Genomic DNA, 14,975 nt, shown 5'->3' with positions numbered 1-14,975 from the left:
AATAGAAGGGTCCAGTCCAGTCTGGCCCAGGTATAAATGCGAGATCCTGTTTGAAAACTAGCTAAAGCAGTGAGGGCTGGAGCATGGCCCACATGGTAGAGCACCTGCCTAGCCAGTATAGGGCCGAGGTTCAAACCCAAGCACTGCCGCAGACACAAAAAAGCCATTGAATTGTGCACTTTAATTGTGGGATTCATGGGCTATGTGAATTACATCTCAGTGAAGCTGCTTAAAAAGAAAAACAAAAAAATAAAAATGAGTATTGTATTAAAATATTCATAGAAAGCTTTTCCATAGTAGATAGTAGATAAGTAACACTTTGATTATTGACTATGCTCATCCAGGCAGAAAGTAGAACTGTGTGTAAAGATACAAAAACTAAACTATGACTAGTGTTTTGTTTGTAATTTTAAAGCAACTGAACCCCAGAGCACATAAGATGTAGCACATTTTATATTTAATTGAAAAGAAACTATAAATAAATGATTCGGTGCAATACATTCCATCCAGCTCATTAATTTCTACAGTTTCATGGGCCTAGATCATACTTGTAAACTTGCTAAGACTCCCTAACTCATAAATTTACTACTCCCACTCTCTGTTCTATATAGTGTCATTTCCTGGCTATACTTACACTCTTATGTAACATCCGCCTGTACTAAGTACATACAGTGCATGTGTGTATATTTATCAGTTAGTAGTAACAATATTATGCTTTCATATGGCAAAAGTGTTTAATGAGGAATTTTTGACTATGTGATAGTTACTTTTATCCTTACAGTGATAAATGTACATACCCTGAAGATATGATAAACCTTTTTTGTGATTTGTCAGTTAGTTTTAAGACCAAACAGACATTGTCTATTCTCTGTATCGTACATCCTCACAGTCTCATCATCCCTTCAGTTGCTTTGCCTCCTCTTTATTATGGTTATAGATTCCACAGCCTCTTTAAAAGTAAAGAATAGGTGAAAAGGAAGTAGGAACTTTACATAAGAACTCACCTGTTAGGGTTCTGGTCCAAATCTACACTACCCAGCTCTTTATTCAGTGACAGAGCCTCACTCAACCTCTGGAGGCTTTCATGTGTGCTTCGGTAATTGAGGAAAATCATTTAGAGTTGAGCATAGGCAACTGCTGCTTTCACTACATCAAAAAAAAGTGTTTCTTTGAAATAAGGGCTAGATTTATTTCTTATTTTGACTTTTGTTTTTAAATGTGAGCAAATTTTATAAATTATATTTACTTTCACGTGTTTAGATTTCATGATTGATGTACAGATTCTAAAGAGAAGGTTTTAGATCCTTTGGTTATAGATGTGATTGAAAGCTAAAAACTTCAGCTGTTAATAGACTATTAATTTACTTTGTAGAAACAGTTAAAGCTGTTTATTTGTTTAATATAGGCACATTCAATTATTCAATATATTTTGCATTCCTATAATATAGCATCAATGATTTTTTTTGTCTTTGTTTTTGTCTTTTAGCCTCTCTTCTTTCTCTTTATTGAAGGCCACAGCCTTCAATATTGAGGTTAGGCTGTAGACATTTGAGAACTTGGCCAAGGCCTGGTTCATGGAATGTCTGTCTTCTGAAAAGTGATTTTGATTAGGTTGTCTCTGCTGTAATAAAAGCTACTCAAACAATAGCTAAATCTACTCTTTAATGGTGTTTCCTTACCATGCACATGCTTTGATTGTATTTATTTCAATAGTATAACTTAATGAATTTTTTTGTCACATGACCTCATATATCGGGCATTACATGCTATTTATACATGTGTTTTCCCTTGACTTACCTAGGGATCAGGCCCTGCCACAGGAATGCTTCTGTCACTGAATTCAATGACTGTGGATGCTGTGTGTGAGAAACTGAGACACATAGAAGGGCTGGACCAGAGCATGGTGCCTCAGTATTGTGCAACAATCAAAAAGGTGATGCCCACATTTACGAGCTGCCTAGAGACGGGACTGAGGTACAGAGGACAGATGGGAGTCCTACAGGGCGCCTTTCTGATGAGCTGCTCCAACGGGGCGGGTCTGCTGACGTGAGAAAGCTCCAGTGCAGTACAGGAATCTTAGTATTTTATATCCTGGCATGGCTATTTTATCTCATCTTGTAAGTGAATCACAGAATAATTGAGCAGAATTACAATGCTGCTTTTTAAAAATGACCTAATATAAGTAAAAAAAAAAAAAAAGCCTTGAAATATAAAGCTGTAGGGAATTTCACGTTTAGATACTTAATTCTTCTTTCTGTTGTGGAAAGAATGCTCGCAGGTCCTTTTTTCTGTGGTCCATTTTCTGCAGTTCACGTTGAGCATCCCTAATCTGAAAATACAAAACTTCTTGAGGCTTGGAGACCAATATAAGTTTCAGATTTCATATTTTTGGATTAAGGATTCTTGACTGGCAAGGAGCATGTCAGAATGCCAAAATCAGAAGAGCTGTGGAATCTGAATTACTTTTGGTTGAAGCATTTGTGTTGAGGGTGTTCAGTCTGTAATATATATTTGTATGGTTTCATAATTATCAAAGTAAGCCTCAGTCGCTTCATTTCCCACACATTCTCAGTTTTCTGTCATAAAAGATTTGTGATCGTGTCCCAATTGAAGAAACCACATATGTTTGAAAGGCTAATGCATTTGCAGGAGTTTATTTCTTCTGAAATCAGCTTCTGGCAGCTCTGTTACCTGCCCCGAATGTGGACCATGGGTGCTGGCATTGAAGGGAAGACTGTTGTGTGAGGATCACCAAGCCACGTCAATCCGGTCGATTTTCCCACTAAATTACGCTTTTACACCATCACAGTGTTAAAAGTCGAAGAGCAAATTTTTGAAGAATTATGAGCATTTGTACACACCACTTTACTAATCTTAGCCCACATTTAGTCAGAAGAGTTTCAGATAATGACTACTTTCTTCCAGAGCTGGTTTGTGCTCATCCCTATCTATACGAGTCAGTACCGCCTTTCCCGTGTCCAAACCTGACTCTCCTCCAGGCAGCTGGTCAATGCCAAGATAGCAAGGTCTTTAACTCCAGCCTCTTTCTGTGATTTCATTCCCATTAGTACAATGGTTTTCTTCTTCCCTCTGCTGTTTACCCTCCAGTCTGGTTTTGAAACCTGTCATAATGCCCAGGGTCTATGCTGCAAACTCGTGGCATTGTTACAGCAGGACCACTGCCACAGATGGGCTGTGTGTGCTTTTTCCTTCAGAATTAACATGGAAACGAACATCCTGCCAGTTTTAAGCATAGCTATTCCTTAATTTTAGCAGTTAATAAAATCAGGCTTTATGTTTCATAAAAATCCATGAGTTACCTGTGACTAATAAAGAACATGCTGCTGTTTCTTATTTGAGGGAAAATAGAATTACAAAGAGAAAAAAGCGGTAAGACCTTTTTTGGGCATTTAGCAGACTGAGATGTTAGTAGCTCTGGCCATTCTTACTGCTGAAATTATCTACTATAACTGATGAAGTAGTTTGTTAGACGCACTTCATTTAGAACTTTGTCAGCTATCAATCAGCACAGTCATAAGGACAGATTTCATTGTCCTCTTCCAGCAGCTTTTGTTCATGTTAATATTTTCTAAGATTACAAAAGAAAAACAGAGTTTTCTTACTGCCGGTGATCAGGTAGGTGGTATTTGAAATAGGAGGGTTAGCATGTGGGTTGGTCCTTGAAGACTGGTTTATTTTGCTTGAATGCTTAGCACTTGGAAAAATAGAAAGTGGCCTATATGTTGAAATTCAGCTTGTTTGTTAGTACACATGGGATGATAACCTCTTTGAGGTCAACCTTTCTTAAACTAAATAGAAGTGTACTTTTTAATCCCCAGTAGTTCAGAGTATTTTAATTTTGTTTGTCTTTGCACTTGTTTTTATTTTTGCTCAGGCAAACATAAATGGGCGGGTGTTAGCACAATGTAACATTGATGAACTGAAGAAAGAGATGAACATGAATTTTGGAGACTGGCATCTTTTCAGAAGCACAGTAAGAGATTTCTAACCTTACTATAGAATTTATAATATTACTTTACTATAACAAAATTGTTTACAGTATTGTACCAATCCAGAACCAGTAAGTACTGGCCTTAAGTGATATTTTTCATATTAGATTTTTTAATTGAAGCTTACAGTTGGGGACAGCCCTATGAGGTGGAGCGTGTACACAGCAGTACTTAGCGACCATTGCCTTTTTGAGCCTTTCACTAGAAATCTGAGGAAGAAGCCACTCGCCAATTTTCCATGCTTCCACTTGACAAAGACTCCTTGACCTAACTTCTGTCAGACCCCTCCAGCTCTGCAGGCCTCAACCTTAGGCATCTGTCCTTATCAAGCCTACCTTGCTTTGTATTAGCAAGAATCCTATTAAGTAAGTTTAGCAAGAACTCCCACCCTCCACACGTGATCACTCTTGATATCTGATCAAATGCCTTATTATGCACCATCCACCTCCCAGATGATATCTGATCACCCTGTCCTGTCTCTTAAGAATCCTGTCAATTGATTTAGCCAGAATCCCCCTTACCAGTGACATCTGACCTTCCTCCTCGGCTGTAAATTCCCATTTGCCCTTGCTATAGTTGGAGTTGAGCCTGTTATATATTGAAGTCTGCACTAAAGTAACAATCCAATGGACATACTAGAGTACTGTAGACAATGATTTCTGCTATTCTTTTAGTGTTATCAATTAAAATTAAAGGTAGGAAGATACAGTACAAATTCATTAGAAATTCATTGCAGAAAGTATGCTTTCTCATTGTCATTATAACTTTATAATGATTTATTGTTAAAAACCTCTAAAGCTTCTAAGATTATGCACTGTAGATACGATATTTTTTCTTCTGCTAAGGTACTAGAGATGAGAAATGCAGAAAACCAGGTGGTTCCCGAAGACCCACGTTTTCTGAATGAGAACACCAGCACCACAGTTCCTCATGGGGAATCTACTCGTCGTTCTTCGCACAATGAATTGCCTCACACCGAGCTTTCCAATCAAACTCCCTACACATTGAACTTCAGCTTTGAAGAACTGAATACACTTGGCCTAGATGAAGGTGCCCCACGTCACAGTAATCTGAGTTGGCAGGTATTTATTAAATGCCATTTTTCCTATTAGTGGAGAATAGGGGAAGTTATTAATTCACTTGAGAATATGTTGGTGCATTAATATAGTCATTAAGAAACACAACTGGGTAAGATGGAGGATTCCATATACTCAAGAAGTGGTGTTCAACTGGAGAGGGACAGACAGTAAAATATAGGAGAAAAGGTTATTCAGAAATGAATAAGAACAGTGAAAACAGTAACATCACACAATGGCGTGGAGAACAAGTAGGAACTGGGCCGAGTTAGTCATGGTGGTTGCAAATACTGCCTTTCTCTTGTTCTTATTCAGTAACCATTGACTAAAATACATTTTTTTTTGGAAAACTAGACCCATGTTACCCTTTAAGTCCCACAGTTTTGTTTTCCAGTTTTTTTTTTTTCTCTTTCTATCCCCTCCCCCCTCTCTTTCTGTCTCTCATGTATATATGTGTGCTCACACGCATTCTTTTTTGTGTCTTGAAACAGTGTCTTGTTATGTTGCCCAGGCTGGCCTTGAACTCCTGGGCTCAAGCACTTCTCCTGCCTCAGTCTCCTGAGTTATGGGAACACAGGCTCTCACCACTGTGCCTGGTTATCACATAGTGCTCATTATGGGTGTTACCTTTTGTTATCTGCTTCTGGATGGGCAAGATATCCCTTGGGATATTCTGAGAAGAGGGAGGAGAAGGGAGCAACAGGAGCAGAAACACAAGTGAGAGACAGGTGAGACGGAGTAAGATGGGAATAAGAAGAAACTAAGCTAGGAAAAAAACAGGAGACAGCACTATTGTGGGGATAAAATGGTAAGTAAACTACAAGGAAAGAGGCTGCGCTCTAAAGGGGAGCCATGCTTAGGAATTGCTGGTGACATTCCTAAGGCGTTTGGTTTGTAGTAAAAGTATTGTTTCCTCTTCCTCCACACTGACTTATTTTTTACAGCAAGAAACTATTTTATTAGTAAATATTGATGACTTAGATAAGAATGACTTATTCTACAATAGCTGAGTCCACAACTGATCCCTTGGTTTTCAACAATAGTTCTTTTGTACCCTAGGGTTCCATTTGAGCTTCCATAAGAACTTGTTCTTGGCTCTACTGTACTGTGTGCTTCCATCCATGAACAGAAATCCAGAGCCTTCCTGTTAGCGTGGCAGTTCTTAAGCTGTTCTTTAGTCTTAGCACTGCTTCGCAGTTTTAAAAATTATTAAGAACCCCAAAGAACTTTTGCTCGTGTAAGATTTTCTGTAGCTACTTACTGTATTGGAAATATAAACTGAAATTTTTTCTAAATATTTATTCATTTATTTTAAAATAAACTAATTACATGTTGATATAAATAGCATTTTTATGAAAAATGCCCATCTTTCCCTAAACAAAATAGAATTTCATGAATATGGGCTTGTTTTGCACATCTCTTAAGGCCCTCCATAGAAAATGACTGGGTCTCCATGTGCTGCTGCCTTCATCTGGTGTGACATCACACGCATGTGGCCCTGGGAACTCCGTGGTGCAGTCTTGTGTGGATGAGGGCTGAAAGGCAGATACCATCATGGTGTTCTAGGAACGCAAACTCAACCTTGAGGATCCCCTGCACAGGGGTGCGCACACTGCCTCTGAGAACAGCTGTGTTAATGGTTGGAGGGTTGCACTGACCTTCTAGTCTGACCGCATCCTAGAGTTCCTTCTCAAGGAGGTGGGCCACTCTCCTTCCAAAGAGAAGACTGCCTTGCTTCTTCATGTTTATTTGGGCTTTAGCGCTGACCCCTTCTTAAGCTCTCTGGATACTTTTTCTTCTACCCCTCCCCCTTCTTTCTCCTAATCTGCACTTTTTATTCCTCACTTCTAGGATCTAAAGCTTAAAGTTGGAAGTCAAACTTTTAGAAATACTTCATTTTTCTCTTTACTGTGACCCAGCTACTGGCCTCATGGCTTCTAATACTGTTCACTGGAAACCTTTGTTTATCTTTTCTATTACCCTCTATTCCTTTAAAAGGTCTTTTTTGCTGTTGTTTTGGTCTTCTTGACATTTTAAGTACATTTTCTTCCTCTTAATTGATATTTGACAGGCAGTTTGTATTGTATATGTTGAGGCACATTGAAGACTTGAGTGTTCTGTTTTTGAGATTCATCATAACTCTCTTCTTGCCCTCCTCCTAGAGGAATATTTTCTTTTTTATTAGTGTATATCAATTGTAGAAGGGATTTCATTGTGATATTTCCAAATGTACATATAATATACTTGGATTATACTCACCACCCATGTAGAATTTTCATCAATGAAGGTGACTTTACCTGAAATAAAATTTAAAAGCTTGAGGGAAAAACATTGCTAAGATTATTTAATACATTTTGTAACTGTACTTTTAAATATTAACAATAAATTAATTCTGTTAAAATTTTATAAATCTTTCTAATAACAGCAGAATTGACAGGTTCACAGCTTTTGTTAAATTGTGGCAGGTAAAATGCTGTTCAAAGAACTTGGTATTTTGATGAATTTTAAAATTGTCAGTGTGCATATATATTTGTCTTTTTTCTTTTTTTTTTTGCTTATTTGAATGCTTAAATCTTTTTTTCTGTCTTCACAGTCACAAACCCGCAGAACCCCAAGTCTTTCGAGTCTCAATTCCCAGGATTCCAGTATTGAAATTTCAAAGCTTACTGATAAGGTGCAGGCCGAATATAGAGATGCCTATAGAGAGTATATTGCTCAGATGTCCCAATTAGAAGGGGGCACAGGGTCTACCACGATCAGTGGCAGATCTTCTCCACATAGCACCTATTATTTGGGTCAGAGTTCATCAGGGGGCTCTATTCACTCTAATGTAGAACAAGAAAAGGGAAAGGATAGCGAGCCAAAGCAAGACGATGGGCGGAAGTCATTCCTAATGAAGAGGGGGGATGTCATCGATTACTCATCATCAGGGGTTTCCACTAACGATGCCTCACCCCTGGACCCTATTACTGAAGAAGACGAAAAGTCGGATCAGTCAGGCAGTAAGCTGCTCCCAGGCAAGAAATCCTCAGAAAGGTCCAGTCTCTTCCAGACAGATCTGAAGCTTAAGGGAGGTGGACTGCGCTATCAAAAACTTCCAAGTGATGAAGATGAATCTGGTACAGAGGAGTCAGATAATACTCCACTGCTCAAAGATGATAAAGATAAAAAAGCTGAAGGCAAAGCAGAGAGAGGGTCAAAGTCTCCAGAACACAGTGCCGAGCCTATTAGAACATTCATTAAAGCAAAAGAGTATTTATCAGATGCTCTCCTTGACAAAAAGGATTCATCAGATTCAGGAGTGAGATCCAACGAAAGTTCTCCTAATCACTCTCTTCACAATGAAGCTGCTGATGATTTGCAGCTGGAAAAGGCGAATCTCATCGAGCTGGAAGACGACAGCCACAGTGGGAAGCGGGGAATGCCCCACAGCCTGAGCGGCCTGCAAGATCCAATTATAACCCGCATGTCCATTTGCTCAGAAGACAAGAAAAGCCCTTCTGAATGCAGTCTGATAGCCAGCAGCCCTGAAGAAAGCTGGCCTACGTGCCAGAAGGCCTACAATCTGAACCGAACACCCAGTACTGTGACTCTGAACAACAACACTGCCCCGGCTAATCGAGCCAATCAAAATTTTGATGAAATGGAGGGAGTTAGGGAGACTTCTCAGGTCATGTTGAGGTCTGGGTCTACTCCCAACCCCACTGCTATTCAGAATGAAAATCTAAAAAGCATGACGCATAAGCGAAGCCAGCGCTCAAGTTACACAAGGCTTTCTAAAGATGCTTCAGAGCTCCATGCGGCAGCCTCTCCTGATAGTACAGGTTTTGGAGAAGAAAGAGAAAGCATTCTGTAAGATAAACAAGCAGGAGTGGAAGAGTAGTAGTATTCCCTTATGACAAGATTGTCTTGAATTTCAGATTCTTCCATCACCTTCATACATTTCATTCATAGGTAGTTAACAGAGAATGCTATACACAGAGGAAAGCCTAGAAGTGATGGTTCCCCAGCCAGCCTGCATTGTGCTTGTAATTATCATCTTCAAATCTCACTACTATTACTATGCTTTTCATTGGCACATAAATCCAAAAAATGTTTGTGACACAATCGGAGTATAAACATAGATCAGAAACAGTCTAAAGGGCCTAATTTGCAAAACAAACATTCATCAGACATTTGAGGGAAGACGTGATGTTAGATGAAACAGAAGCAAATTTTGGTCATAAATTGTTTAAATGAAAATTGACAGGTTTTGCCTGCTGTAGTTTCTTTAAGTGGGGCAGAGAGGGGCTTGTGGAAGGTGGAGGGAGATGGTGGGGGCAATCTAAGTAATGTACAATGTAAGAGTACTCAAGAATTGTCATAGTGAGTCCCCCCTGTACAAGGAATATATCGTAATACAAATGGAAATCAAAAGAATTTACTGGTTTTCAGCTGGGTGCTATGGCTCACAACCCCCTAATCCCAGCTGCTTGGGAGGCGGAGACCAGGAGGATTGAGATCTGAGGCTGACCCAGGCAGAGAGCTAGACCCTATCTGAAAAATAACCTAAAGCCAAAAGGGCTGGAGACTTAGCTCACTAACAAGCATGAGACCCTGAGTTAAATTCCAGCACCACAAAAAAAAAAAAAAAAAGGGAAGGAGATAGAGTTACTCATTTGCAATTTTGAAGTAGCCCAGAGAGCAAAGGTGAATGCTTAGTAAATTGGCAAAGACTGTTCTATAACACAAATTGCTCATTAAAGAGGTTGTAAGTAGAAAATCTATACTGAAGAGGGCTTTAAAACTTCCTATGAAAGTCAGTAGCACCCAGTAGTGTGACTGGGCCATTATGAGGTATTAGGGGAGGAGGTTGGGGAGGACCAGTAGCTCCTGTTAACTCCATGCTTTCCTTTCCAAACCCAGCTCTGCCTTCCAGCACAGTCTAACCAAGTCACATTGGTCTGTCTGAAACTCTTAAATTGTGTGCCCAACTTTTCTTAGTGAGCTTACAATGAGAGAGAGAGAAAAAAATACATGATTTATTTATGTTTTGAATTTTTGTTTGTTGTGGTGTTAGGATCCAACCCAGGACCACATGAATGCTAGGCAAGTGCTCTACCAGTGAGCTACGTCCCCAGCCCCAAACATGAAGTCTTCCTCTGGAGAATCAGGCAGATAGGGGTAGTAATAGGTGCTAATAAACATGTATGGAATGAATGCATGAGGAAGTGATGACAATTGATACTTGACAGATGACAAATACTTAATTAGGTAGAACTAAAGCACTGTTTTCTCTACTAGGGCAGAGTTTGTCTGCTGCATCTGTTCCTAAATCAGCATGTTAAATCTGGGGGAGATTATTAAAAAGGAAGTGCATTTTAAAAAAGTTCAAAAGCATGAAACAAAACACAAGTAAAAATATAAAAACTGGTGTGACCGTGAAACCTGATAGTTTCCATATTGTTGATGGAGTTAACAGAGTGATCACATTTAAGTATTTGTAGACTAGAAAGGTATCCTGTCATCTTGCATTGAAATTTTTTGTCACGAGCATAGCTTACTATGTAGTTAATTCTGGCAGTATATCCTGTGTCACAGGTCAGATCATAGATGAGTGATCACCTAGATTCAGTGTTATGTGTACGATGTTAATCACTTACTGGATTTTCATTAATATGCTGCTTATTTATTTGATCCCTCATTGCGCTGGATAGTTGTTCTTTTGTGTCTCACTGCCTTGTTTGAGTATAATTGAGTATGAAAGTATTTTGCATGATCTTTATCGTATGTTTTAAGCATTAAAAGTGGTAGGGTTGTTACTGACCCTACCTTATATTGAAGTGTTACCATTTTAATATTTATAGTATTTATTGGCTTGCAATATTATGTAATTAGTAAATATTTCAGAGGCAGAGTTTTGTTCCTTTTCAGGTGAGTAGTTGCAGGTTACTGTCTTTGAGGAGTTCATTCTTTACGCTGTTTGTAAAATTAATACTGGAGTACTAAGTGTACAAATAGATTTAGAAAACAATAAAAACATTGCATGCTATTCTGACTCGTGGATTTTTATTCACTACAGTAACGATGATTCACATTGTGACTAAAAGCAGAATAATTTGTGTGTTTGTTTTGTCACATGTGTATAGTTTGTAAAGACTTTTAGACCATAGAGGTGGCAGAAGTGTTCCAAACTGTCCCCACTGGTCTTTCTGTGAGAACTTGGCTCAGAAGTCTCGGTGCCTACCGGTGCTTGCTTTTAGCAGTAGTGTGAAGAGCTGGAGGTTCCATGGTACTGTGGCACTGTGAAGTGCAGTTCTGTAGCTACATGAGGCAGGTGATCCAGAACCCTGGAGAATGTCAATTTATTACATGAATATTCTCGATAAGTCTCCTTTTCTACTGATGCAGAAATTGACAAACCAGCTGTGCTGTTGAGTCACCATTATCTCTTAATCTGTATGTCAGTATGTATATCTATATTTTATAAATAGATACTCAGCTCAGTCTGATTCACACATATGCAAAGTCTGCTTTAAGATGGATGGAAACTGATAACAAAACTGGGCCTGAATCCTGCTAATCCTTTAGATTCTGCCTCATTTAGAGTATTATATTTTATGGCCCATTTTGTTCATAAAAGCCACACTTTAAACCACAACATATATCTGTTATTGTGGCATCATATTAAGCCAGATTCTCTCACCGTGGCTTTTGGAGGGCTATCTTGGAGAAGCCCAGGAGTGAGAAGTAGCTGTTGGTATTTTTCAATTGAGGCAACTCACAGTGCTGGACAATTAAGGATCAGTTCTATACTGGGAAATTTAAGCATTTATGAAGCTGAACCAACACTTTCAATACTGAAAGGAAAATTTGTGTTCATGTGGTATTTGCTTACATGAGTTTTATTTATATAATGGTCAGAATAACTTTAATTGCCTAGCTAAGTAATTTTAGCTAAAATTCTCAAGGTGAGAACTCTAGATCATTTGCATGTTGTACTGAAATAAAATATATGTGATCATGATTTTTTATGACTAATCGTTAGAAATTTTTTAATGAAATTAAATCATTATTTTCTTCTGGGTGAAGTACTAAATTTAAAGCTTTTAAGATCACATAATTTTTGGTTATACCAGGAATTCTCAGCCTCTTTAGAAGTTCTCAGGGTTTAAAAATCCCTGAATTCCTGGCTTACCTCTTGTGTGAGTCACTTGAACTACCAGAAAGAGAATGGGAAGAAACTGCTTCCCTTATCTTGTAGGTGGATGACCTTGAGGAAATAGGTAGAAAGGAAGATGGACAGCCAGGCTCCTTTATTTCCCCCCTTCTCAGGAGCTTCCGCTAGCAACTGGGCAGGAGGGAAGCGGCAAGTGGGGCACCTTTCTGCATGGGGTGGGGCTGAGGTGGGTGGGCTTGGGTGGGCCATGTGAACTGACCGCATGTTCAGGTCCCAGGTGGTCCTGCTCTCTGCCCTTTCCCACTGGGCAGCTTCAGCATAGGCCATAATTAGACAAATGGACTGGAAAGTAGGCCTTTAGAGACAACAGTGAGAGATCCCTGAATGGTTTGTAAATGGCTAATCACTTCACAAAGGTTGAGAATCCCTGGTTGAGACTGATGAAGTAGAGAGAGACTTTAAGATCTTACATAATTTTAAAACCTTTCGTGCCTAGGAAGAAAATGCTGTCCTTGAGGTAGATAGCTCTTCAGAAGATCCAGTTTAAGGTATGTAAACCATTAGTTTGCAAAGTCTACTAGTTTTAAGGTAGCTGTTGAGAAATAGTTCTTTATAGTTATGGAATTTGTATTCTCAGCACTTTACAAAATAGAGTTAAGTAAGAAGCATCTAGAACTGCTGTTAGAAATAAGCCACGCTCACCTACATAGACAAAAGCTTTTCATAAAATAAGCAGCAAATCACAGCCCTGGCTACACCATTGCCAGAGTTTTGGCGCCCCAGCCTATGGTGTGGTTGAAAGTCTTCACAGGGGCTTTGTGGAACTCGAGCAAAAACCCTTTTTGAGTGGGGCTGTAGGATGAACACTGTTCTGATTTCACAGAACAGTGAGGTATTTTGGAAATTCCATTGTAAAATGAAAATCTTGCAAGCAGAAAATTCTGTGAATTCTACCAAACACCACAGCTTAGCAACACAGTGCTCTGCAGAGGGCCGGACATGTCCCTTCATAATCTTGGTGCTGACCAAAAACTGTCAGGAGAGTGTAGACCCCTATCACTAGCCCAGGAAAGGATCAAATTCAGAATTCCAAGAATGCTTTCTGCTGAAGGAGCATCACTTTCACACCATTGTAAAACTGGAAAATCATAAGTGAGGGGTGATAGGTTTTTCCCAAACCACTAGTGGGATGGTTTCTTAAAAGAAAAAAGTGAAGACTGACCTAAATTAGCAAAAACCATTAATTACATAATGTAAAAAACAAAAAGATAGTACTGCTCTTTCAAAGTACATAAAATATAGTCAATCTGCCTATAGAAAATGTCAACAGTCATTGGTTTACAAAGACTGCACATGGGTCCCCACCTCTCTTCAGCTAAGGATGCTTTGGTAGTGTCTATTCTAGTGGCATGTATTAGGAGTCCTCTCTTAGTTTTTTTCTTTGTGGGGGGATGGGTTGGAATCTAGCAAAACATGAAATCATGTATCAAAGTGAATCAAGAAAACATGTTTAAATGAAGTTTTACTTTAAAAGAATAAAACTATGTTCCTTATTCAAATTTAAGAAGCTGTTTGAACTAACTAAGATTGTCTTGATTATTGCTGTCATTTTCTAATTTTAACATATTCTATACTTATTTGCCTCGTTTTCTTTCAAGGCAACCAGGGCTCTAGACCTTAGTCCCTGCCCATAGATCCAGCAACGCTTCTTTCTCATTTCTCCTGACAATTCGGTTAACTTCTCACAGTTGGCTTCCTCACCAGCTAGAAGGGGGTGAAGAAGATAAGCCTGCCCCTCAGTAACCCTGCTACTCGGCCAGCTGGAGAGGAGAGTTCTTCATTCTACCAGTTTTCTTCTCAGTAGTTGTAGAACTTGATTTAGGTTTAATGAAGTGTTCCTAAATAAAGTTTTAGATAAAGAGCCCAAATGTATTGCAAAAGGCACATACAGAATCTCTACACAGCCTGACATTTCTTGTCTTACAGCATGCTCTTGGTCAGATAGCTAATAAAAAGATAAGATTGTTGTTCTCAAAATTACCATAGTTACACTTGCACTTTTAAAGTTGTGTTTCTGAGAATTTGTAGGCTGCATGTTGTTATATTTAATGCAAATTAAACCACTTTTGTTTTGAATGAAATTATTTTCTTTTTGAATTCTTTGTGTTTTTCTCCATCTTTTGCCTGTGTTCTTTCAAGTTTTTCTGTGTCATCAGTTTTTTGAGGTTGCCATGTGCTCATCTTGTTTTATCATAAAATACCCCTAGAGCAGCAGACTGAGAAAGAACCGTAGCACTGTCTTCCAGGCCAAACTAGGATTTGGATAGCCTGCAGACAGTCAGCAGATTCCTATGGTAGCGAATGAGGCATATCTGAACTAGGGCAAGTCTACCCACAAACCCTACAGTGTCCTAAAAATGTTAAAATGCATCTTTGAGCAGTTCCTTAAGGCCCTACCCTTCCCTCTCTCTTTGTACTCACCCTATTACCTATCTTGCCTTGGTAAGCGTTTCTGATTCTGATTCCAGTAATCTTTCCAGAAATAATCCTGTGCTTTGTTTTTTAAAAAGTAAAAATTTAAAAATCTCCTAAGGGTGACATTCACAGCCCACCTTGATAAGCTCTATCACTTTAAAACATTAGGAAGTATTTTTTATACAGGTGTATTTTAAAATCCTCTTGTGTACTTGAGGTCTTCGTTTAGTCCTTTACAGAAATGTCCATCTTATA

At 38.9% G+C, this 14,975-nt stretch overlaps 1 protein-coding gene across 11 annotated transcripts in view; it reads left to right on the top strand.

Moving 5' to 3' along the window:
- Positions 1–14,644, top strand: part of LOC109675106 (kinase D-interacting substrate of 220 kDa-like) — a 99,652-nt gene extending 85,008 nt beyond the window's left edge. For 7 of the 11 annotated variants that reach the window (XM_074049107.1, XM_074049106.1, XM_074049111.1 and 4 more), the window contains 4 exons: positions 1,802–1,933; positions 3,896–3,994; positions 4,856–5,092; positions 7,680–11,117. In XM_074049107.1, coding sequence (XP_073905208.1) covers positions 1,802–1,933; positions 3,896–3,994; positions 4,856–5,092; positions 7,680–8,942 — 1,731 coding nt within the window. In that variant the 3' untranslated portion in view covers positions 8,943–11,117. Of the gene's footprint in view, positions 1–1,801; positions 1,934–3,895; positions 3,995–4,855; positions 5,093–7,679; positions 11,118–12,741; positions 12,794–13,903 lie in introns of those variants that run through there. The other 4 variants (XM_074049116.1, XM_074049114.1, XM_074049115.1 and 1 more) reach the window with 1 other exon arrangement.
- Positions 14,645–14,975: the final 331 nt, after the last annotated feature.

This window comes from Castor canadensis, chromosome 12, assembly GCF_047511655.1.
Source record: "Castor canadensis chromosome 12, mCasCan1.hap1v2, whole genome shotgun sequence".
Lineage (NCBI taxonomy): Eukaryota > Metazoa > Chordata > Mammalia > Rodentia > Castoridae > Castor > Castor canadensis.
The sequence above is the reverse complement of the archived record's forward strand: the minus strand, read 5'-3'. Positions and strand labels throughout refer to the sequence as shown.